The sequence below is a fragment of the Cervus canadensis genome, chromosome 17 (assembly GCF_019320065.1).
Source record: "Cervus canadensis isolate Bull #8, Minnesota chromosome 17, ASM1932006v1, whole genome shotgun sequence".
NCBI classification, from domain to species: Eukaryota; Metazoa; Chordata; class Mammalia; order Artiodactyla; family Cervidae; genus Cervus; species Cervus canadensis.
This window is the reverse complement of record NC_057402.1, coordinates 13,340,515-13,367,316: the sequence shown is the minus strand read 5'-3', so window position 1 is coordinate 13,367,316 and position 26,802 is coordinate 13,340,515. Positions and strand designations below refer to the sequence as shown.

The 26,802-nt window shown below is 34.7% G+C and overlaps 2 protein-coding genes across 3 annotated transcripts in view; one reads left to right on the top strand and one right to left on the bottom strand.

Annotated features, from left to right (window-relative positions):
* The window catches only part of LOC122454884, a 156,046-nt gene that overhangs the window by 29,294 nt on the left and 99,950 nt on the right, over positions 1-26,802 (top strand). The window lies entirely within an intron of this gene.
* PPP4R3A (protein phosphatase 4 regulatory subunit 3A) overlaps positions 1-26,802 on the bottom strand; it is a 35,881-nt gene that overhangs the window by 3,057 nt on the left and 6,022 nt on the right. The window contains exons 2-13 of one of the 2 annotated variants that reach the window (XM_043489555.1): positions 21,830-21,885; positions 18,842-18,940; positions 14,708-15,325; positions 11,522-11,599; positions 11,324-11,440; positions 10,742-10,897; positions 8,939-9,070; positions 8,735-8,837; positions 7,121-7,279; positions 1,876-2,045; positions 883-1,025; positions 37-227 (exon numbers count right to left, since the gene is read on the bottom strand). In XM_043489555.1, the coding sequence (XP_043345490.1) occupies positions 37-227; positions 883-1,025; positions 1,876-2,045; positions 7,121-7,279; positions 8,735-8,837; positions 8,939-9,070; positions 10,742-10,897; positions 11,324-11,440; positions 11,522-11,599; positions 14,708-15,325; positions 18,842-18,940; positions 21,830-21,885 (2,022 nt within the window). The remainder of the gene's footprint in view (positions 1-36; positions 228-882; positions 1,026-1,875; positions 2,046-7,120; positions 7,280-8,734; positions 8,838-8,938; positions 9,071-10,741; positions 10,898-11,323; positions 11,441-11,521; positions 11,600-14,707; positions 15,326-18,841; positions 18,941-21,829; positions 21,886-26,802) is intronic. The other variant, XM_043489556.1, reaches the window with a different exon arrangement.

The following is a 26,802-nucleotide window of genomic DNA, read 5'->3' as shown; positions in this document are numbered from 1 at the left end:
AGCCTTCATTTTTCTCTGCCCATCTTTTCAACATACATTTCTTCCTCTCCATGAATTTACTTATTGGATCCATAATGTCATCATCATTCTTAGCTTTGTCAGATGGAGACACTACAGCTTCTCCATCTTCCATGTCGTCTTCATCTGTGTTGAACCACATCTCCTCTTCATCTTCTAGTGTTCTAGCATCTCTTCGATATCGATGATTCCTCAAAATGGAACGCATACTGTGAGCAAAGAGAAGAAAGTAAAATGAACAGACTTATAAAGACTTTTTAGTCTTCAAATATTGTCCCATATTACAGTCTTAATAGATTAATGGAATATTATAGATTCACAGACATAGAGGCTGTGGGGGAAAAAAAACCAAAACAGATTTGACTCAGCACAGAACAAAAAACTACACTCTACCATATCTAGTGTTAATTAGTGGAATCAAAATTCCTATTATCAAAATTGTACTGTTACAGATCAGTTACTAAACTAGGAATTAATAAGTCTTAATTTATATATTTTAAAATATACCACAAGTATGTGAATTCAGGTATTTTGGAAAAAGTTACACAATTTCATTAAAATAATTTGTAACATTAAAGAAAAGCTAATAATCTGATTTTACTTTGGACACAAAAAATAGCCTTATTGTCATATCAGTGTTTTGCTTCTTTTCTTTTGCATTGTCTAACTGGATATATATGCCTAAGATAGGTCTACAGGTCATATTGATATCCACCTAACATTGTCAGGAAAACATTTACATTGATCATTAGAAAAAAATACAACTTCTGTTTATTTCCCCCTCCCTTGCCAAGCTAAATAATACACAAACAAAAAAGAGCTGCCACCATAAACCTGAATAGGTTCAAATATGTGGTAATCTACCTGTCAAGTTTGGGATTATCTTGCCTTTCTCTTTGTTGTTCAAATCTCAGTTTCAATCCTTTAAATGTTTGTACATAATCTACATCTTCCAGTGCTTTCCAGTAATTTTCAACTACATGAGCAGTTAATGATTTTATATCTTCCTATAAAAAGAATTGTAATACAAAATGATAGGGAAAATGTTATTTTAGCAAAATATGAGGCTTAACTGCAGTGAACTCATAAACTCTCCCAGAATAGTAATTTCGTAAAATTGTTATCCAATCTTAGGGACAAATGAAAATGGACATAACATTACTTCCATATCCCCCAACTTTTGGTGCACCTCAGAATTATCCATGGCTCTTTCCAAAGTAAATGCCCAGGTCCCACCCTAGGTGATTCTCATTCAGTTAAGTCTTGGCTGAGCAAATATATTTTAAAATCACACTACAAAACAGTGCTAGAGATGGATGGCAGTGATGACTGCAAAACAATGTGAGTGCACTTAATGCCACTGAACTGCACCCTTTAAAAAGGGTTAAAAGGGCCAATTCTGTTATGTATATTCTACCATAATTTTTAAAAAAAGCATGCCACAGATAATTGAGACACACACCAGTGTTTGAGAACTGCAAACATACTATATCACCAAAGAATCAAGTTTTTGCTCTTAAGAAACATACGGAGGAATGTCAAGAAAAATCCAGAAAACCTCAAAGTTAAAAACTAAATAAAAACACATCCAAATACTATGTCAACTATAATTTCGCTTTCTTAAAATGACCAACATGACAGTATTATATCAGTTTTCAAACTATTCTATAAAGGATTCATAGCTGCTGAGAGAGATTATTTTTTTTCTTAGTTGGAATTGAATCTCTCATAAGCTTTTGGTAACATTGGTTTCCTTTCAAAAATTCTCTCCAATCTCAAAAAAGCCAAAATAACAATAATGCTTATTAGATTTTCTCAAACAAAATCAAAATTCTAACTAAAAAGCATAGAACCTACCACTCTAATAAATTCAAACATTTCTATTATAGCAGAGTTCATCAGATTGTAGCGGGATCCATTGTTGAGAAATGCTTTGACTACTGGTTCAAATAAAAAACTTTTCATTATGTAGCGGTTGTAAAACTCATCTTTTAATCCAATGATCTTTCTCTTAAAACGAAGAGCACCTGAAACACAGAGGTATTGTTGTTCAAATCACATACCGTATTTTCCTATTTTAGAATTACAAATTTACCCAAATAAAACTATTTAATAAACATAGTTCTTCGTGCAGTAATAAGTTACTGCTTCCAGAAGTATGAACCTAAAAGATTACAAAAGGGTTATCAGAAAAATGTATTCTAAAAGCAGTGTATGTCATCATAGAACGCAAGTCTTAGCCAGAAAAATTCTGGAATTAAGTTACTAATTACCAAGATGTATTTTATATCTGAAGTAAGAAATAAGACTGGGCTAATAAATGAATTAACCTATCATACTACTGTAGATGAGAAAATTCCAAATGTAACCTTTTGTATATACCTTCAGAACAATAGAAGAAATATTAGGGCAATCCACTCTATAATTTGATCTTATTTTTGGACACTCTTATTATTTTGTATCAGGGTTAATGCGTTTACATTGGTTTGTATTTGGATGTGTTTGCAGAAATGCCATAAACCCACAGAAATCTGTAGGACCCCAAATTTGCCTTCCCATAGATTAGGAATCAATTTAGAGGATGCTTTTAAAATGTGGTCCTCTATGCTTGCTGCAGCGAGTATGCTTTTTTTCCCTAGTTTTCCTTTTTACAATTAATTAGGCTTTAACTTACAGATTAAAAGGTATATTTACATCTTGAAGTATGGGGAGTTACTTAAGTCACCATTCATCAAGATCCAAATATACTCAGACAGCTAGATTTTAACAAAGCCCTCTTCACCTAAATGTAATTATCAGTAAGTTAATGCCCCAGTTATTGTAAACAGTTCAAAAAAGCATACTCACTTCATGCAGTCACATCGTCTTCGGTTGGCAAGATTAAATATTGTGTTTGTATTTTGGTTTCTTTGGAGATCATGGAAGTGGCTCGTTAAATTGCCAATTTGTTATTAATCAAGTCCTTCATGAGCAGGTAGCCAGGCAACCATGCTGACACGGTTTCTGGGTAGGAAGGCAGAGGAGTAAAGCAGCTCAATTTTTCTTTAGTTGGCAGAAAAGAGGTCCACAAGTGAATGCCCAATTAGGTACAGTTGAGTATAAACTGCCTTAACAATCCAGCTTATTTAAGAGTGTCTCTTACTAAAGAGAAACACTGGGCAGGGAGTTCAAAATAGTTTAAAAGTATTTTTAAACTACTGAATAGTTTCAAATACAAAAGCATGGTGAAATAAAACATTTTAAACAATAAGCTTCATCTTTCTTTGTGATAATAAGTCAAAGCCTAACAATGAGTTTTGAGAGCCTTTTTAAACATGTTGCTTGACAGAGGAACTTAGGCAGTTCCATCTGTCAGAATAAAAATCAGAACTCATGCTAATAGGCCAAATTTTAAGCTTTTAGTAATTAAGGCAAGTGTTATTATTTTAAAAACTGTTACTCCAACTTTGCAGGCTTTTTGGAGACTTGTGTCCTACCATAACACACACTAGCTAAACCCCGTGGTCTGCATGCATTTCCTGGGTAAGTGAAAAGAACTCCCTTCCTAGAATTCACTAAGACAGAGTATGCAGATGGTGCCACTGCCATCTCAAAAGCAGTTTTGTTCAGAAACTGCTAAGGTGGATAGAATGATTCTAATGGGCTTTTTTGTTTTGTTCCTCATTTGCCCTTATGTATTTATATTAAGAATTGTGTTATTTCCACCCATACCTCTCCCCAAAAAGAAACTTGCATGAAAAATATCCAAACACTATTCTTGCTCTTGAATGAAAGCTTACTTTTAAAAATTTACCAGTGAGTTCTATGAAGTCAAGCTGCTCAAAGGAGAGTAGAGAAAGCTTTTGGGGTAAGTCCAATCAGCGCAGCTGGAAGGTTTTCAATGTACAAGTGGCACTGTGCTTCCACTCACATCTCTAACCTGTATCAGCATGCCAGGGATCTCTTAACGCTCAGTGTTAATCATCTCTGAAATAATAAATCTTACCTTATACAACATGAGATCTTATGTAAGTTTGAAACTTTTTGCCTCACATGTAACTAATGATAGTTGACTATCATCTACCATGAAAATTTTCTTTACTTCATTCTTCATATAAATTTTCATATTTTAAATAAAAACAATCAGATAACATAAAGGTATGAGCTAAAAAGCTACAGTGTAAAATTCAAGAATCTGGAAAAGGCCAAGACTGATAAAACTGGTGTGTATATGTGTGTATACTCACACAAACATATCTAATGTATAAGGACTAGGTAAGAATTGCTGTTCTAAAAAAAAAAAAAAAAAAGAATTGCTGTTCTCACCCACAGATTTATGTTGTCTTTAAATATAAGGAAAAAAATAAGAACCAGCAGATATAAAAAATGCAAAGTCCTCAAAATGTAAGCAATGTCTGTCTTTACAAATGGGGCATCTAAATTTACTTATAAAACCTCCCTTAAAAAACAAACAAACCATACTTAATATTTCAATATACTTATTCTAAGACTGAAAACACCTTAAATCTCAAATTTATGCTAACTCTTTTAGAAATTCTTGATAAAAATTCCTACTGTATAGACAGTTCTAAAGAATGCATTCCTAGTGACTGGCATCTTCTTTTAGAAGCTACTCATTCTCATTCCTGGAAAGAGCCACACTGAGAATTATTTAAGAAAGGGTAAGGTTTAATCAATGATAGCCTAACTTAGTTTGGAAGATATTAACAATAATAAAACAAAACTTAGATTTTTGTGAGCATGCTTAGTTTCCTATAATACAGACTCATTAATTAGTCATGATTCTCCTCATAGTTCTCATCAAACCGTGAGATATTTTTCTTTGCAGTACTCTAAGCAAAATAACAAGATGAAGGCCTATAAGAAAAGGCCTTTCCTTTTCTGCCACTCTTCCACTTGACTCACATATTCCACCTATACCAAACCACTAACACATCACACTTAACATTTGTTCATCTGAATCATGTATTCAACCAAGAATGTCACCCTCTCTCATGATCAAGACACAACTTATTTTACTCATTTTTGCAAGATTCATTCAGGTAGAGTAAGTCATTTTCACTATACATCCAAAAACACCTTGATATAATGCTGTTGTTTTGGTTTTATCTCCTCCTAATGAACTCTGAGCCAACTGACAGCTGAGTCTAGGTCTTAATCATCTTTTTCCTAATACCAGGTATGTACCATCCTTCAACAAATCTAAGATGCCACTGATTAAAAACCTTTTCTACTACAAAGGAAACAAAACAAAAAAACTACTAATCACAACATGTCATTAATTTTAAGACCCAATATGAGTATCAATACATATCTTAGAATCAATAAAACATGGTAATAGGTGTTAAATTTACTGAAACAAAACTAATTAATTTATTCATTCAGTTTTTCCATTCTGTCCCATCTGCTGAAACTCCCTTTCCCAAACTCAAATAAGACCTTCCAGATGTGAAAGAACAATTCAAAGAGGTGTTTATTAACTCCCCCTCAACTTGCTTTGGGACTCTCACTTTTCCTGTGATAGGTTTATAAGGAAAATGAGTATGAGTTTAAAAGCCCTTCTTTATATGCACTATATTCCTTTTGGCTTAAAAAGATCTGACCACATATGTTCTCAGTACATACTGCAGAATGTATACTAGATAATTCAGCTGTAACAACTGTCACCCTGATAGGTTTCCTTCTAAGAAAAAATCATTAAACTTTCTATTTTTAATATTGTTTTAAAGATAAAATGTTGACACTGTAAGTTAACATCAGGAGTATCCTTATAACAACATTTTTAAATTTAAGCATATTTTTAAAATTAATTAAGCAAAACCCTTTTTTTTTTTGGCCATACCACATGGCTTCTGGGATCATAACTCCCCAACCAGGTATTGAACCCATGCCCTTGGCAATGAAAGTGTGGAGTCCCAACCACTGGATTACCAGGGAATTCCCAAGCAAAGTAATTTAAAATGAAAGTAAAAAAAGATAGCAAAAACAGATGTTTATGTTCAGGCCTCTAACTAGTGGATGATTACAATGCCTTTTTTTTTTTTAATTACAATGCCTTTATATAGTTTATATATAATTTTATATATAAGTAAGTTTATATATAAGTTAAGTTTATAAACCAAACTTACCCATAAAAACCAAAAGACCAAAAGAGTTACCAACAAACATCTCTTATTGAGCCTCTAGTGTACCCTAAAATTGGTGTGCCAACTTACCAAAGAAGGCTGACTGCTACAAGAATATTCTAGATTAATTTATAATTCAGAAACATGTTTCACTTCAGTAAACTAGGGTCTTATGAATACAGTGAAAGTCCATTTTTGAAAAACATGTAATTAGAACAGCCTTGTTAAAAGACTGTTGTTGCTCTAAGAGTTGACAAACCTTTCTCATAAAGGTCTACAGAATACATATTCTAGGCTTTGTGGGCACATATGGTCTCTGTAGCTTTTTTTATTATTTCAACAATGCTTTAAAAACATAAAACTATTTTTTTCAGCTTGCAAATTGTGCAGAACAGACCACGGACTGGATTTGGCCACAGCTGTGGTTTGTTACCCCTGCTCTAAAATATATGAGGTAACACAATGTAATATGTCAAATATGTCTCAGTAAATCAAGGGGGAAAACATTTGTGGAATTAATGAATGGACCATCTGTAGACATTTGTGCTAGGCAGTCTGTAACTTAGAAAAAAACGCATGTTTTGGAAACTCAGTGCTATTAGCTATGTTTCCCAAATTATGAATATATTCTTTGGGACAGTGTGAGACTCTAGTCTCACAAGAGTGTCTAATTTGTGACTGTCATGCCATATATATTAAGTAAAAAATAAATAAGATAATAAAATGATTTAAGGTGTCATTTTAATAATATAATACCTTAATATATTTTGTAGCTATACTCTAAGATCTTTACTGTACACTGAAAGAAGAATCAGGAAAATTACCACTCAAAATGTAGCAAAAGTACGTTATCAGTGTAGTTTAGTATTAGAACTGAGGTTTCCTGAAATCAGTGATCTTTTCTTCTCAGGCAACAAGACTGAAAGATAACACAATATTACAGAGACAGTAAGTAATCCAGCAGAAGCAACACTTACACAATGCCAAGAAAGCATGCTTCGAGGCCATAAGAACCAGCACTCTCCGGAGGATGTCCTTGTTAATAATGTAGTTCTTTATGTGGTAGGTATGGTGCTCCACACAAAATGTTAACAATTCCAATACCAATGCCAACAACTGGGCAGTCTGAAAATCATCTGAACAAAACACAATTATACTTAATGGCTTATATTCATTTTTCCCCCAAATTTCAATCAAATAAAATCCTTTCTATTAACCCAAATATGTTCAAATTAGGGAAAAGGAAACTTAACACTTACTGAATGCCTCCCATGTGCCAAGAACTGTGCTTTCCATTTTTTCACATTTAATTTAAACAACTCTGAAGTATTAGTGTCATAAGACCCAGGTGTGAAATGTTTTTAGTAAGGCAACTGGGATACAAATCTATTAGATCTGCTTTATTCCCAAGCGTGAGAATGCTCTACAATGTCTTTTACCATGTCCCTCAGCGGATGCAGATATCACAGGAGGTCCTACCCGACATCATCCAGCTTTAATGAACCACTCTCTCTGCTCCTTTGATTCGTGTGCTTGATTTGTACCTCCTTTTACTCCATGTTACTGAGTCCACACTGCATTATAGTCTAATCACTGGTTTATCTTCCTCACGAGGCAGCAAGCCTCCAAAAGTATTTTACACATTTTTTTTTTATTTCCTTCATTTAACCCCTAAAGATTAGCACAGTGCCTTTCCCACAGAGGGCTCTCAATAAATGTTTGGTGAACTAAACATGTAGGTTTGGAAGGAAGCCTCAAGATTTACCTACTATATATTGTGTTCCTAAGACTTACTTCCAGAGTCATAAAAAAGTGTAAATTTAACATTTATTTTCTAAGTGGTATTATGATTTATCAATATAGCATATTTAACTTATATGACAAAATTACTTATTGTCAAAGCTTCAGTAAGGAATTTCTCAACGTAGACCCTAAAACTACTGTTATTTTCTAAATCTCACACACACACACACACACAGGCTAAAGGAATAAAATGCAGAAATAAATAATCCTAACTTGGAATAATCCTCAGTGCCAAAAAAAAAAGTTTAATACTGAGCACAAGCTTTGCTCTATCTACACGTCCGAAATACAAATAACTTAAAATCAATCCTCTAATAATTACTTCCATTTGTTTCACATATGTAGATACAAACTAAACAAATACTGCTTTAACAAAAAAATTGTTTTAAAACTCTGAGGGCAACAAATTATCTCTAGTATCTTCTTTCACAGTTCTACTACGTCTGATTATAACATTTTAAAAAAAGAAATTTATCTTGACATTACCTGTTTTGAAAATATATTAGTAGACCTCCTGGTGGCTCAGGTGGTCAACAATCTGCCTACAATGCAGGAGACCTGGGTTTGTTTCCTGGGTTGGGAAGATCCCCTGGAGAAGGGAATGGCTACCCGACTCCAGTATTCTTGCCTGGAGAATTCCATGAACAGAGGAACCTGGCAGGCTACATACAGTCCATGGGGTCACAAAGAGTTGGAAATGACTGAGCGACTAATACACATTAACACCAACTTTTTGAGTTTCAGAATTCAAGAACAAAGAACTTAACTACCAAACTATATTATCTTACCTTTGCTAGGTTTGTCTTCAGTTGTATTTGCCAGTAAGGGAGCAGTAAGGACATGCATACAGTGCTTGTAGAAGAAACCCAGAAATTCAGTCTTTTCTGTTTTCTAAGGAATCAAAAACACTTTCATGAACTTTAACTGCACTGGTTCCTACCCGCAATAAAAATTATACTAGCATGAAAAAGAGAAAAATGCCCGTGGCTTACATTGGCAGTAGCCAACATGTTTTCTGGATCAACTAATGTTCGAAGCAGGCCCATAAGCTGGACTGCTCCTCCAAGTTCAGGGTCTGTATCACAAATCATATGTTCTATGATGAGGTTGATGAGCAAAATATCCTGTTGAGAAAAATGCATATAATAAGGATCACTTATTATAGGAGAGAATGGAAAGAATACATACTATGACATATGCTACTGCATTACGCCTATATTTTGTTAACTGCAAACCAAATACTTGACTGACTTAATAGGATAGGATAGTGAGCAGTTTCCCTAAGTATGGTATAGGCACATTACACAAACAGTACCAAAACAAAAAGGAAGTTCCTTTCTCTATTATCTTTAAATCCCCTTGATTAAAACAATGTTTAGCTAGAATTTATACTATTGTTCCTTCACTGCTATAGATTCCTTCTATTTATGGCAAATACTAACTGTATCTGTTCTCCATTTATGGAAATGATGTAAAGTTTCCATTTAAAATAAATTTAAGGAAAAAATAGCTGATACCTAAATGTCTCAAATTGGAGGAAACAGGATTATGTTATTTAGAGAGCACACAGGAGAACATATATAGATATTCCAAATGACACAGAAAACTGACTGTTAATTTTCCTGATGCTCTACTATGATTGGTTTTCGTGGCTCATATAGTAAATAAAAACTGAGGGATTCAGTGAGAAAAATCTCTGCTCATGCCTATATATGCAGTAGTAGGACCGACAAGGAGAAAATGCAGACAGTATATGGAAATGATGTTCAAGACTGGGAATCAAGAAGACTACAGCACATGAATAAAGTACACCGACGTGTGCTCAACTAGTGGCTTACAGGGCTAACAACAATAGTCCTTAAAAAACCTATATGTTTATTTAGGTTTTCAAGATAGGACTATTTTATAAAAGCAAAATATAATATTAAACAGTTCAACCTGGCAGTTCCTGCACCTACCCTGACACTATAATTTTCTTGTAAAATTATTAAATATACAAGTTTCTAGGCATTCCACTTCATTTTGACATCACATTAAGATCTTTTTAAAAAGTAAAAAGTATTTTCTATTTTGTAAAAATACGATAAGCTGGAATTCTGTATATATGTTTTTTCTAAGAGATGTCTTTTTTACCTCATCCCTTAAGAAGGAATTCAGGGCAGGATAGTATTTTTAAGTAACAAAGCACTTTCAAGATTTTATAGGGGAAGGAGGAAGTAAAAACTCAGGATCATTGGTTTAATTATCTGAAAACAGAGCACACACACTTAGTGCTTCCAGATACACCATGTACCACAGACTCTGGAAGCACCTTTCACATCACCAGGATACACTCTAACTGACTCTGAAATTGAAAGGTGTTACAGGAGATGTGTAACACACACACAGGGTGTGTGTGCATGCCTCATCATTCTTATTGATTTTGAGACTCTCTCCCTAACAAAACCAATGTTTTCCTCGGGAAATTATTCATAATTCCACAAAGAGAAGAACAATTTATTGACTAAATGATTTAAACAACACAACACAGCAGGTTAATTTCAGAATTAAGAAACTTCATCTCAAAAGCTTTTTCATCTCAAAAACTTTTAAAGAAATTTAAGTTGAGCATTATCAAATAACTGCTGTAAGACAATTTATAGACTGAGACAGGAGCAAATTTAGGAGAATAAGTCATGATATTATGGCTATACTTTTCTCAAACATTAATTATTTAAATCTTTAAGAAATGAATAATAAATATAGTTAAAGCTCCCCATGTATAAATACTTACTATTAGCGCAAATAATATTTACCTTGTTGGTTATTTTTTGCTCTGTTAACTTCTTACTTACATCATCATTCTGTTGTGCCTCCTGCATGACAAACTCTCGTACCATGGATGGATTATATTCAACCAAGTATGAGAATATATCAGTAGCAGCACTTCGCACCTGTGTATCATCCATGCCCTGCAGATAAAAAACACTTATTTCTCCTATAATAAAAACACAAAACTTGCAGCTATATAAATCCAAAATCTAACAAATAATAATAGTTTTAAAAAGGGAGGTCAAGGAAATTCTGCCATATGTAAAGTTCTTGTTCTATGGATAGTTATACTTTCTATTCCTATTTATTTTTCTACTTTAACATTTCAATGAATAGGCTGCAAAGTTAACAAATTATTAAAAATATGGAAAACTCCTGTGAGTGTCCTTTCAGTACTGTGTTACAGGCTATCTAATACTAGGACTTTATAGCTTTTTAACTTTATCTAATACTCAACTGATATTAAATATTGGCTATAATCAAATAGTTGCATGTTACATAAAAGATACAGTACTTTGTGGATTAAAAATATAATGGGAATTAAGTATAAGGAGAAATAAACTTACAAGGATGACTTCTAAAGCTGGTAATATACCCATGTTTGACAAAGTCTTGAAAAAAGCATCTCTGTTTTGAGGTTGTAGCGTTTGGGAGAATGCACAAAATTCTTTTAAAAAGTTAACCTGAAATTAAGAAAAAAGGTAAGTAATTATAAAAGGTATGTTGTTTTAGCTTCATGCCCTTCATAATATCAAATTTCTTACCAACTCTTGTCTTTTTTCCTCATCTGTTGCTTCATCTGTTAGTTGTGCAAACAAATCTGTCAGAAATTTTTCATCTTCCTGTGAAATCAAAGGATAAATTATGCTAACAGTAAGAATTACTTTTAAGATGCTATTATAGAAGATATAAATTGTAATAACTAGAAAAGGGGAGATGGTATTGGCAATGCTGTTTTTTAAAAGAAAAGTAAAAAAAACTATTAAAGAATAAATTGGGGATTTATAAGGATATCCTTTGTATCTTGGCAAGGTTCTATTTCCTGTCTATTTAAAGGCCACATTATAAATATTTTAGGTTTTGCATTCTCTACCACAGCTACTCAATTCCACTGTTATGTCAGGAAGCGACCATAGGCAATGTCAGTGAATGGGTATGGCTGTGTTTAGAACTTTATTTACAAAAACAAACATGGTTTATACACTCATAGGGTTTATACACTCATAGGGTTTCAAAACCTTAACCTTAGAAGTTAAGGTTCTATAACCTCTCAAATGAAGACAAAACTTCCTTCACATTTTAAAAAAAGAAATTATTCAATTACTTAAAAAGCTAAATTCAAAACTTTTAAAGAAACATTATTTAAAGATTTTCACATACACAATAATTTAACACATAATCAAATTATTCTGAAAATGAGTCAAATGATACTCTTATAGGATACTAATCTGAGCATGTGAAAGTTAAGAGGACAGAACTTGGAAATAACATATGTTGTCCTATTCTTACCTCTTTATAATTGAGACACAATTAAGAAATTTGCCCAAAGCCCAATCACAGTTAGCAGGGAGGTGGGTAGAACCTTCCTGACTGCCTGTTCAATTTTTTTCTGCCACTAGTTAAAATTTTGTTTTAATTCCATACTACCACATCAAGTAGAAGTAAATTCAGTAATACATGCCCTACAGTCATGCCTGAGTCACCTCCCGTTAGTTTATAAACCCCATACTCACTGCTGCAAGTGCCCAAGAAACACTCTGTGATACTAGGTATTCCCACCTTTACTTCTACAGTGCATATGCCATACCTCAAATGGCATCCAATATCAAGATCCACTTCGGATATATCCCAAATAAAAATCTAATGATTAAAAAACAATCTCTGCACTGCTGCGACGTATAGAGAATTAAGAACGCTCCACAGTATTACATAGAATATAACCAGTCAATGGTAAGGCTTATGACCATGTACAAGGTGGGTAAGAACCTGCTTTAATTACTCCTTGTCAAAAAATTTGTAAAACTCTTCTTCACAGCAGCACTTTGGATATAAATACTCAGCAACAAGAGAACAGAAGGACTACAGCACTGGCAGTCAGCATTTTACAGAGCATACTGCAGGGAAACAAAACTTAACTTGAAATTATTCATACTTAATGTGTAAAACTGGCATTTTACTGGTATGAAGACCAAGAAAAACAAGTGACAGATCCCTGTGAAACAAAACAAACAGAACTATGTGGAGCTAAATAAAAGGACCAATAGCACTTAGGACTATCCAAGGAAACCAGGAATCAAAACTATACCAGAACAAAGGATCTGTTAGGTAGCTAGCAAAAACTAGCTCCTTATCAAAGAACAAATGAACATTAGTACCAGAACCCTTCTTCTTCCATTATCAATCACAATACACTATGTAGAGGAATACTGTTGTAGTTACCAAATTGTATTGCTTGTATTATTTGTATTGAATGAAAAATAGGTCAAATTAGTCAATGTCAACTGGGCTTATCACTAGCTTCAGAAAAGCAGTTTTGGTAAAATTGACCTATTTGAATTCATATATATGTGTATGTATGCGTGTGTTTATGTCTACATATGCATGTATGTATTATATATATATGGTTTTGTCTATATATATAGACACTATATATATATATAGACACACACACACACACACACATATATAGTGACAAAACCAGGATCACTGAAAATATAGCAATTTTCTAAAAAGGAATAGACAAAAATTAAATTTACAGTTTTATTCATAACATATGCTACCAAGCAGCTCTTGCTGACATTTATTCACTTCGTTTTTTAATATAGCAAATCCAGGTTCCAAATAATTGTTCTATTTGTAGATCTGGGGTGAGGTCTTAGAGCTCTCCAATCCCATCGCATGTGTGTTACTGTCCCAGGATTCTGGGTGGGATCACAGCACACAGGGTGTGCAGCTCACACGTCTTGACACCGTGAAGGCGTGTCTCAGTGGACTAGACTAAGTCATGCGCCATGGGATCATTTACTGAGAGATTCTCTGACTTCGGGGCCGCTACAAATGCAGATTACCAGCCAGCTCAGAGATCTGGATTGTGGGTTTTGTGCAGAATCCAGGATGCATCCTAGGTAGTTCTGATGCAAGCACCCTAACACACCACACCTGAGAGACTGGGCATACTATAAAAAGAAAATTTGCGAGTTTAGGTTTAATAGGCGATTAATAGATATTTAAAATAATACTCAAGAGTCTTGTATCATGTTCAATGCTTTACAAGCATGCATCTTATTTAATCTTCAGATGACCTTATTGGGTAGATACTAATATCACCAACCTTAAGATTAAGAAGCTGAAGCTTTTAAGAGATTAAGAAAGTTGCCCAAGTCACACAGCTATTAAGTGGCAGGCAGAGCTGAAACTCAAATACAAGTCTAACCTCCCCACACTCTCATCCATCACAAAAGCATGCCTTTTGGTAGGGAGACAGGCAGCTGTAACCTGCCAACCTCTTCTATATTCTCTTGACCCTAAAGCTAGACCTTTAGTAAATAATTACCCCGGAGTTCTCCAAATATTATAGAATTTGTATTCTATATTTAATGATATATTTCTTGGCTTCTATTTTTTCTTTCCTGTTCCAATCCATTCGGTTTTATGCCTAATTGATAGTTTAATATCCCTAAAATTCTACATTCAATTGTTTCATTAAGATCCTTTCCCTATAATTTCTTTGAGCTAGATTTTTTAAAAAATCACCTTTATTATCCTTAACCCAAACACAACCTTCTGTGTCCCACAGTATTATATATAATTTCTTGCAATATCATCAAAGTAAATACCTTTAAACAAAAAATAAAATTCAACTTAAGTGCCTAAAGGAACAGAAAATTTTTCCTGATTGGGCATCTTTTTAAGCAGAAAAAAATAAATAAATAAAGAATGATCTAACTTACCTGTAACATACCAACAATTTCTACCTTATTGAAAAAAATAAAGGAGTGAAGTGTTGATAACATATTTTCTTCGAAGACTGAAGGGGTAGGTAGAACCATATCTTGTATATACTGAACTCTGTACGTCTGATGAATTTTTTGTTTCAACTCAGGATCTGATATGGGAATCACTTCTTTAAACTTGGCTGTTTTTGTTAGAAATTCCCTATGTTTTCGTGGTTGTGATAAAGCAGGATCATATTCTAAGCATCCAATGACGTCCATTATACATTCCTCAGAGAACATAACTTCAAAAAGAGCAGTTCGATTCAAGAGGAAGATGCCTTTGATAATTTCATACAAGTGGTGCAGTCCTTCAATATTTTCCAAATCCTCACACACATGAAAAAGCTCTAAGAGCTTTTTAATATAACCCTCATTTTCCAGTGCTAGTGCAAGTTTTTCACGACGCAGGGGAGAAGGTAAGGATGACGCCACAAGTTCTGCAATTTCCTCAAGACGACTTAATTCACAAGATGGCAATTCTAAACCTGGTGATGACATATCATCGAAACGCTCCTCTTCAGACTCATCTACAAGGTCCTGAGTGATGTCCACTGATGGGTCCTTTCCTTGAACCTATTAAACAATATTTGTAATAGCTGAAGTATAGTCAAAGCAAATCTAAATGATACTCTTAGATATAAGAAACATATAACCAAACTCTAATGATGATTTTCAAGATTAGAATTTTCTTCAAACTTGACACAAATGCCTGCTTTTCTAAGCACATTTCTATAAATAATACACACTTCTGATTTTAAGGAAGGAAGTTCAAAGTTCAGAAATATAATGAGCTTCCTCATAAGTACAAGGTTTATCAGCAGTGGAAACATTCTAAGATCCACTAAAGTATCAGTGACTGTTACTTAAGAGTGCCCTGCAGACCCATAATAAAGAGGCCTGATGGTAAAACACCCATTCATCAACAGACCAGGGCAAACCCCAGAAACACTCCTAGCATTATGCTATGGTACATCCATTAAACTCTTTAAAGTTTAAGTAAAATTCAAACAAATGCTGTGACCATAGAAAATACATTATCATTGCAAGCAATAGAAAAATATTTACTATCAGTTAATTTAGAAACCAAAGGAAAAGAGCACATACAAACTGGCTTTGGACCAAAGTGGGTCACTGATCTGGTATAAATGCTGGCTGGTAGCCCAAAACTATGATTCAGAACAAATGAGCTGGGAACAAGTGCACCCACATAAAAATAAAACCACACAAAAAGGAACGTAACCTATATGTAGTAGAGCTATGCCCTGAGAATACCTGCTTAAAGTTAAGTAACCAAACCATGAAGTTTTCCTTTCTACACATCCAAACCTTTACCTTTCATGATCCCCTAGAAGCTCTAAAGTTTGTCATAAATCCCAACCTTATGTCAGTGTAGGGACTCTAATTATAAAAAACTAACTTATAAGTCTTCATAATTAAATATAATTTAAGGTAAAAGAAAGTTTTTACAAAAGGTCAAAGACAAAAAATATTTTGGAATGAGATGAGTTGTGCTCTCTTGGCCCTATAATCTGACACTGGCATTAAACCAGCTCAAAAGGCCAAACTGAATGGCAAAGGGATGGAAAAAATAAGCCTCATATGAAATGACAAACAAACTTAAGTTGCTTAGAATGGTCAAGAGATGTTGATGAGTATCAGAAGGGAAGAAGACCTGGACTAAGTCTTGAAATATGCTGCAAGGTGACACCATCTTGACCTTAATCCAGTGGGCAGAACCTCTAAAAGGAGGCCAGGCACATTCACAGCTTGTACCTGGCATGGTCTCAAGTTGGCTCTGGATTTTTGAAATTACACAAGGTCTCACCACAGCTTTAGACTCCTAATATTCAAGCTATGGCTTTACCTATAGAAACATGGTAGGCATCTGATTACAAAACCAAATGAAAAGGGATGAGAGCCTGTAATTGTACTGAAAATGATATCTTCTTGAGTTAACTCGCAAATATGAAGACTCGACAGGTAATCCAAAAGGCCTGTGTTTAGGAATCTGATCTGCTTAGGGAAACGAGGTGAAATTCTAATATTTGACAAGTATGTTTCAGTCTTGCTTTCAGAACAGAAGCAATTTGAGAATGAAAATTTAAAAAGGAAACAAGGCTAAACTAGAAGAAAGAGCTTTCCTGGAGAAAGGATATATCTCAGAAGTCAATCTGGATATAAAGAAAATGAGAATGTGAAGACCATAAAAGATGTGCAATCAGGATCATAAAAGTCACTGAGAAATGACACTTTGAACATGAACTATGTAACTATATCAGAAAAAAACAACAAAGTAGGCATGATTCTCAGGAATGTTACTATAGAGAAAAGTATACAAGTACTACAAGTGTCCCAAGAGAAAATGAAGAATTTATGGTGTTACAGACTAAGGAAAAGTATAATAAAGGTCTGAGAATTTTAAAGACCCAGGCCCGACAGTAGCAGACTGAGTCCAGGTCTGAGTTAAATACTAGCCTAATAAAAGACTGTGTGCAGGGTGGGACTGTTCATCTCAGGTAAGGGAAGAGGAAACAAGATTTGTGTGAATAACAGATACTTTCAGCACCACCCTGAGCTCATCAATTTCATCTCTTTCTACGGGAGAACTACAAATGACAAAATCTAGAGGAATATGCTATAAAAACAACTGCATGGGGCAGAAAGCAAAGAAAACATGAAGATGGCATAAATACATATTTGTTAGTTTTTCACCTGTTAAGAGAAGGAAAGGGACAACTAAACAGGTTAATTTATGAAACACAGCTTAGTAGAATGATATAGCAGAAATAAACTTTGCAAGTTAAGGAAAACCTGTGTCTCAAGAACAGAGGCTTCCATAGTCTATTAAGGTAGTGGCTCTCAAATGTCATGGTTCACCAGAGTCACCTGAAGCAGGCACTGACAGACAACTGCCAAACCTGGCCCACTACCTGTTAATAAAATTTTACTGGGAAGAGAACGATGTTCATTCGTTTGTTGTCTCTGACTACTTTCTCAGTACAACAGCAGAACTGAATAGCTAAACAGTAGTTAAACAGTGTAGTATACAAAGCCTAAAATATTTACTACCTTACCCTTTAAACAGAGAAAATCTGATCCAGAAGGTTTATTAAAACTGGTACCTACCTAAAACAGAATTACTGGTACCTACTCATAGAGTTTCTAATTCAGCAGATCTGGGATGGAGGTCTCACAATTTGCATTTCTGTCAGATCCCAGGTCATGCTCATCCTTCTGGATCACACCTTGAGAACCAATGAATTAAAGAATCTGCTGAAAGTTATTTCTTCTCCAGATAAAATAAACGTGAAGATAGAGAAAGTATCTTTAGGATATAATGGTCTACATGAGTCTTTAATAAGAAAAAACAGCTTAAGCCACTAGAGTGCATTATCAATGACCATTCACAAAAGACTGTGGAGATATTACCACTAGACTGAGGTACTAGGAATTCCACTAAGGAATTCTGGAATCAATTGAGAACAAAAATGATGAAACTGAAGAGATAGTCAAGAGTCACAAGAAGTTACTGAACAAAGAGTAAGATAATCAGACTTCCGTTTCAAAAAAGATACTCTCGCTGTGTAGATCTGGGATGAATGCAAAAAACCAAGCAAGAAATGATGGTAGCTTAGAAAACCAATAACAGTAAAAATGAAGATAAATGAGCGCACTGAAGACTTAAGAGTTTAAGGACTGAATGGACAGAGAGGATGAAGGAAGGATAAACATGTTTCTGACTTCAGCAACTGAATGGCATTTACTGAGATGAGAGAGATAGGAGAATGAACAAATCTCAGTGAGATTATGCTCAGTTTTAGACTACTGAATTTGAGATGCTAGTAGCACTCATGGAGGACAGCTCTGAAAGGCAGGTGAATATAAAACTCTGGAGTTCAGCAAAGGTCTGGACTGGGTACGCTAGTGTCAATAAACTGTGCTTTCCTATAAATCAAGTTTTTCACAGATAGCACTAATCTACATGAAATGTGTCTCTATGCATTTTAAAGTATGAGGCATTAGCTTAAAGCACAGCAAAAAACAAAACGCTTAAAATGAAAGCACATTAATTTTCTAATTTTAAATTACCTGACATATCTTTTCCCAAATTTCATCACATCCAGCTTTTTCTTGAAAGCTGAGGGCCAAGTCATAATTTTCTGCTTCAGACCACACAATCAAAGTGTCCTTAAGAGAAAAAAAGAAGTCTGAACGATTAACATATATTACCACAAACTACTTTAAAGGCAAACGAACAAAGCAATAGGGAAATGAGAATAGTACTCATTTTTATTTTTTGCAACATTGATATTAGTCTTTTCCAATGTTCTTTTACACTTTATCCAATCTATAAAATTAAAACAATGTTCTCCTTAAAGAAAAGTTGAACCAATATATGAAAAGCACTACAACTGAGCACATAATCCAAATGTGTCAAAAGATACAAACTAAAGTTATGTCAGTTTGCTTGCACATTCAGTCACATTTTATGCTCTAGTCAAAATGGCCAAAGAGAAAGTCCTGAGTATTTTAATAACAAGGGTATATTAGGAGGATGGGATTAATAAAATAAACATAATTCCTCCTCCTAATTGTCAGTATCCAGTGTTCTTTACCTGCGGCACTTGAGGCCCGTAACATCCTTCAAATTAGCAGTTAAATTTGTAATATGTGAGCATTTATCTGGACAGAGGTTTTTTTTAAACTTTTACCAACATTCAAGAAGCAAGATGCTCCTAGCACCCCTTTATTTTTCATACTGACTTTTTTTATGACAGTAAGTTTAATAAACAGTTCTTACTAAAGATGTAATCTCAACAAGACACCACAATCACAATGCCAAGACCACTTTACATTTGCTGTAGTACAGTCTGTATTCTACAATATGCATGGTATAATATTTATGGGGTTTAAGATATCTCTTCAAGCTTGTGTTAGTCGCTTAGTTGTGTCTGACTCTTTGCAATCCCACAGGCTGTAGCCTGCCAGGCTCCTGTGTCCATGGAATTCTCCAAGCATGAATGCTAGAGTGGGTTGCCATTCCCTTCTCCAGGGAATCTTCCCAACCCAGGGATCAAACCTGGGTCTCCTAACACTGCAGGCGGATTCTTTACCATCTGAGCCAACAGGGAAACCCCTTCAAACTTAATGACTATATAAAGAAAAAGAATTCAAACTGATTAATAAGTGAAAAAAGCCAAGCCAAAGTGAGCTGAGAATCTGGTTGGAATGATTAAGATTCCGTATTGAAGAGGAAACCTAACTGTATTTTAAGGTATCTTAAAGGATCTATTATTTCTTATACTTTTTACTACCTTGGCAAGGACACTTTATTGTACACAAACGGATCCCATGTTCAAAAATCTGTCTGCTAAACTTCATATAAATTCTATTCAATCATTTAACTATCAGTCATGAGGCCAATAATCTCTTACTGAACTAAAGTGATGCCAGCCAGAAGTACATAAATGATCCTGACTGGGTTGTGCAGCATTACTAACAAGATAAATCCACAAGTCTTACTCAGAATTTTAAAAAAAAGAACTCAAAAGAGTCCCTTTTATTACCTTCAAGAACTTCTAGAGATCCCAGGCAAGCAATCTGTTCCACAGTGACTGAGTAGCTATTCAAACTCAAAATAACTTACATTAACAGTGTAAGATCAACGTGGCAGAATCAGTCAGCCGGGTGGCCTCCCTGAGCCTCGGTTCGTCTTTAAATAAGTGAGATGATACATACTGTTTTGAAAACTGGTACTAACATAAGATTCACTGGAAGAAGTCTAAAACCACTACCACATTAGTAATGAGTTTAATACAACTAGAAGCAACTGTTCTGCTACAGTGTATATTCAGAATCATCTGGAGGCTTAATCAGGGCACAGCTAGAAATATGCCCTTAATTACCCATTTGACAAATTTTTAAGTTTGAAAATTTTTAGGAACTGCTCCTCTGTTTTCCTTGAAGAGCCTAATTTTCACCAAATCATCTTCCTTATCATCCAACAACTATAGGTTAAAACATATAGATTTGTTCATTCATCCTCAAAACAAATTCAGTCTTTTCTTTTTCTAAGGATGTGCTTTTACTATTCAGCCGACTGAAACCTCAAAATGCGAGTTTAAGTATATCGAACATCAAAATCAAAATCAAATACTCTAGTCTCCAGCCATTCCAAAAGAACCTGAAAGTTTTCTTAAGAACAACAAATACAATAGTGTTAATAGACCATTAAACCATCAAGAAAATATTTCATATTGTACCAATGCTTGTTGGACAAATAAAATAAAATTAAATAAATTTAGGAGTAAATATCAAATTTCCTATGTATTATCTGTGTGACCTCAAGCAAATCACAAACTTTAGGTATCATCTAATATGCAAAGTAAAACTAACTTCCCTCTAATAGTATTTCAATGGTCAATGAAAAAGCACTTTATAAATCATTTATAAATAAATATATATAAATGTGTTGGTAATATTTTTTAAGTTATTTTATATCTGCACCTTCAGAGCAATGAGGAGCCTGATAATAATTTCAGTGGCTTTGTAGAGAATTCAGTATTATCTATCTGTGTATATTCTGAATAAACACCAATTTTGGTGACAGTGCTTGCAGGCACTGACAGGTTTCCTTTCAGATATCTCTTGCGTCAGAAGGGTACAAGAGAGTTTACTCAAACTGAAAGTTCTTAAAAAACTGTTACATCATTATAAGGTCCTGCTCAGGCTATGTAAGAAATCAGATTCATATTCATACCAAGTTGCTGTATAGAGATAGGAATGTTCCTCCGGCACTACTAGTATTCACAACAGCAAAGAAAGGAGCTGATTATTTCACCAGTGGTCACTTTTTAAATTCTCTTTAGGAGAGAAAATTGTGTTATTTCAGATGTAACTTGTGAGAAATAAGGCTCAGCTGGTCAAATATCTGAAACTGTATTTTGGAATTAGATAGGCAAAACATGTAATCTGCTCCAATTTCTCACTGTAAGGAATCAGATGGTAAATCTTCCTTTAATCACCAAACCAAGAGGATAATATTCAAGATAAAGCACATCATCTTCAAAAGTTTACCTGTTGTTTCTGGTATGCAGTATTTGGATTTATTTTGGATTCTAAAAGTAGAGAACCTAGGAAAGAGGGAAAAAACACACACATTCCATTATGTAACTGCAAAGCAGCAACACCGTATTATTCCCTTACATACACACACATTTCCTTTTTGAATGTCTGATGTGCATACAACTTCAGTACAGGAAATATTACTTTAAAACAATATGAATTTAAATATAATAGCCTAAAACCTAAGAAATGCTCACTTCATACATGTTTACTTTTAACAAGACAGACACAATCAACTAAAGAGTGAGTACTGGATGGTAACAGATCTAACAACTCCTGAGCAGTACAGGTAGGGAAATAGCACAATGTGAAGCCAGATGATCTGGGATTAAATCTCTGATATACACCATTATTGAGAGAAATGCAAATAAAACACTCAAATTAGCATTGTAAATAAAATCTGGCTAAAATAAGAATTTACTGATAAAAGTTTGAAAACATCAGGGATGATTCATTGACCAAGTACATCCCCAAATTGTGATTCACCTTCAGAAAATCTTATATTTTTGTTTAACACAGGAATTACCAAACTTCTCCATCTTCAAACTATCAATTTACTTCTCAGAACAAGCTTAATTTGCTCGTATCTGTTTTTCCCCTGGCAGTATCACAGAATCATAAGACTCAGGGTATTAAAACCAAGTGTTCAATTATATAAATATATACATACACACACACTTTATCATGTTCCTTTCCATTATGATTTAATCATAGGGTGAATATTGTTCCCTGTGCTATACTATAGGACCTTGCTGTTTACTCATTTTATTTGTAATAGTCAGCATCTGCTAACCCCCCCACTCCTAGCCCATCCCTCCTCTACCCTCCTCTCTCTTGGCAACCGCAAGTCCGTTCTATTAAGCTGCTTCATAGAAAAGTTCATTTGTGTCATATTTCAGATTCCATATATAAGCGATATCATATGGTGTTTGTCTTTCTGTTGGACTTACCTTCACTTACTATGATAATCTCTTCAATCCATGTTGCTGCAAATGGCATTATTTTATTTTATTTTTTTAAATGGCTGAGTAGTATTTCCATTGTATATACGACCACATCTTCTTTATCCATTTACCCTCCTATGAACAAGTTGTTTCCATGTCTTGGCTATTGTAGATAGTGCTGCAATGAACATTAGGGTGCATATCCTTTCCAATTATAGTTTTCTCCAGTTACATGCCCAGGAGTGGGATTGCAGGATCATATGGCAACTCCATTTTCACCTTTTTTTGGGAAGAACCTCCATACTGTCTCCAGTAGCAGCTGCACCAATTTACATTCCCACCTACAGTGTAGGAGGGTTCCCTTTTCTCCACACCCTCCCCAGCATTAATTGTTTGTAGATTTTTTTGATGATGGCCATTCTGATTGGTGTAAGGTGGTATATCTCACTGGTGTTTTTGTTTGCATCTCTCTAATTAGCAATGTGAGCATCTTTTCTTGTGCCTGTTGGCCATCTGTATGTCTTCACAAAGAACAAATTTTAAAACTAGATTTATACCTCTCAGCCTGGAGAGGTATAAATCGTGTTTAAGCTGGAATCAACCAAGTCCAGTTTAAAGACAAGTTCTGGCCCAAAATACTTAAGAAGCATTTTCTCTGCAGCTGTCTCTCATCCAAGGCTTTCATCTCCTATTACATTTAACAACTGTTTTATCCATTCTAAATAGTGACCAGACACTTGAGAAAAAGGTGCGCTAACATTTCCAAATTGAACTAGCTTTGCTTTAAATTCATTTACTCATTTTGATACTGTCTTGTGTTAGTAATTTACTGACCCTTCACTACCATGTACTCATAATGGTGCTAAATGGTACTGAATATATAAGTAAAATATCAGCATTTGCCAAGTTGTGGTGACTTAACTTGCAAACACCCAATTTAAAAATGGGCAATGGTTCTGAACAGATACTTCTCCAAAGAAGATGGCAGTAACAAGAAAAGATGCTCAACATCATTATTCATTAGATAAATGCAAATCAAAACCAAGAAAAGATAACCATTTCACACCACGTAGGGAGCCTATAATCAAAGACAGATAATGACAAGAGCTGGCAACTGTGTGGAGAAATTGGAACACTCAAACATTTTTCTTGTGGGTGTATAAAAAGGCATCTACTTAAATCTGGTAGGTCCTCAACGTGTTAAGAGTTACCAGCAATTCCACTCCTAGGTATATACAAGAGAAATGAAAACATATGCCCACACAAGTATGTGTACATACATGCACAGGAGCATTATTCGTAATAGCAAAAAATGGAAACAATCCAAAGGTCCAAATACTGATGAATGGATAAAGTGAAATACTATTCAGCTATACAAAGGTACCAAGTTCTGATCCATGCTTAACAGATGAACCTTGAAAACATAAGTGAAAGAAGCCAGTTACAAACAACCACATATTTTAGGACTGTGTTTATATGAATTGTCCAGAATACGCAAATTTAGTGGATATGCAGATTGGTGGCTGCTTAAGACAGGGAGGGAGGGGGAACAAATGGGTGCTAATGGGTACATGATTTCTTTTAGAGGACAAAATGTTCTCTCACTGCGGTGATAGTTGCATAACCCTGTGACTATACCAGAACATACTGAATCATACACTTTAAATGAGTCAATTAGCTGGCATGTGAATTCTGTTACCAAAAAACCCCCTAAAGTGCAAATAATCATATGATGGAATACCATACATTGTTAATGAACCAAATATATGTAAATGCAATAATGTATATGAACCTTACAAACATGAATGAAAGAAGCCTCAGACAAATGTATATCCCATAAGTCCATTTACATAAAGTTTAAAAAAGTGCCAAATATTAATCTATGGTGTTAGAAGTTAGATTTATTGCGGGGAAGCGGGAGAGAGAGTGACTGAAGAGACATGAACCGGGCTTCAAGAATGCTGGTTATGACGTGTTTTCGTGGTTTTTTTTTTTTAAGAGAAGGGGTAAAACAACAGATGGCACAGGGGCTGGAACTATTTTATCACTTCAAGTTGTGATTTCAAGAAACACACACCTGACTTGGCAGCTGCTAAAATGAAACACCCAGCATTGGTAAAACTGTTATTTTTTAAGAACCAGTTTCCATCCCCAGTCCCTGTTCATTTGTTTCAAAACTCTCACTAATGTTACAGCATTAGGAGGACTAGAAAGGAAAAACCAATTACAAATTATCTGAAGTTTGAAGTGCTCCCTCCCAAAGTGCTGGCTAAAACAAGGATAAGCACATACCAGAAGTTTCAGGTGTTAAAAGGCTTTCTTTCTCCTGGGGCACTTAAGATTTAGGGGAAGAATCTCTCCTAAAACCCATTTCAGCCATATCCCATGGTTTTAGTCTAAGATACAACTTAAGGTAGTCCAGTTCTGGTCCCCAAGTACCATGTTCCCTAAGATGTCAGTAGGTTGTAGAGGATGGACCATGGAAAGCAACCTTTTAATTGGGAGACTAAGTAAGATAATAATGGAAAGACATGATGCTGATGTATGGCAGAAACCAACACAATATTGTAAAGCAATTATCCTTCAATTTAAAATAAATAAAAATAAATTTAAAAAGAACCCAGAAAGACCTATTTCTAGTTTTATTCCTAGCCCATCTATTAGGTTCCCCACCCCCACCTCTCAGTTCCTATTGGATCAAGTTATAAGCACTTATCCGATCAACCAAAAAAGAACCCGCTGAGTGTCAACATGTACTTACACAATCCTTCCCCCCAACAAGCTTGCTACCAGTCGCTACAGTGGTGAGGACAGTAGTTCCATCCTAAGAATAAGTGAGCGTGGAAGGGGATGCAGAGTTCAACTGCAGGTGGGAGGCATTTATCACGGTAGTAGGGAAAACAAGGGGACAAAGAAGAGGATAATCCTTAACAGGGGACCTTAAGCAAGATCAAGGGAGTTAAAGAAGACACATGCTTTTGATCATGGATAGATCCAGCATATATAACTTAACAACTGAATCACATATGCAAAACAGCTCCCCACCCCAATTTGAGAAACATATTCATCCTCTCCAATGAAATAGATGCCTTCCTTTATCCTCCAAGGGGAATTCATTCTGACCACCCCGCTACGATACCATCTCTTCACACATCTGAGAAACCTCACATATTTGAGAAAGACACCCTTACACAGACAAGAGAAAGACAAGCCTAAAGAGTAAACCCCAATATCAAGACTTGAAAAAGGCCTTCCCACTTGAATGACTCAGAAGGAAATATGGAAATGCAAAAACAAGAGAGACTGATGAAGCTAAGGGGAATGCATCAATTAAACTTGTCATTGTAGAATCTATCACAGCAAAATCAACTACCCTCAGGTGAACTAAATACTCCTGCACAGCAAATGCTTCCAGTCCATCCCAAAGTTCTGATACACCCCCAAGTCGATATTTATGCATATATATACTTCAAAAAATAAAAGAGGGTCCTTAACTCTCATTTACTATTACCAAAACTGAACATCAGCACAACCCTTTTGGAGGATCATTTATCTTTATCTATGAAGCTTTTAAACACATACTAATCTTTAGTCTAACAAGCCTTCTAGGAAATTATCCTATGCCCTCATACAAGTGCCAAGCATATGAAAAAAGATTTCATTAGCAGTGTTTGTAAAGGTTAAAGAAAATTAGAAACAATGTCTGTGCCAGCTATACTCACAGTGTGGGGATCTCAAAAGGCCTAGAAAATCAAAACTATTTTCATAATATTATTAAGAGATTAGTTGCCCTTTTCATTCTCATTCTCTGTGTGTCTACACTGATACTGCAACAGACTGAATGCAGAAGCAGAAAAGAATCCTTTAAAAAAATTAAGTTGGACATTAAAGAGATATGTAAAAATGTAAAAGAAAAGACTTTTGAAGTCTAAGCTTTAACGTGGTAAACACTGATATTTTTTGTTTAAACAAATAAAGCTT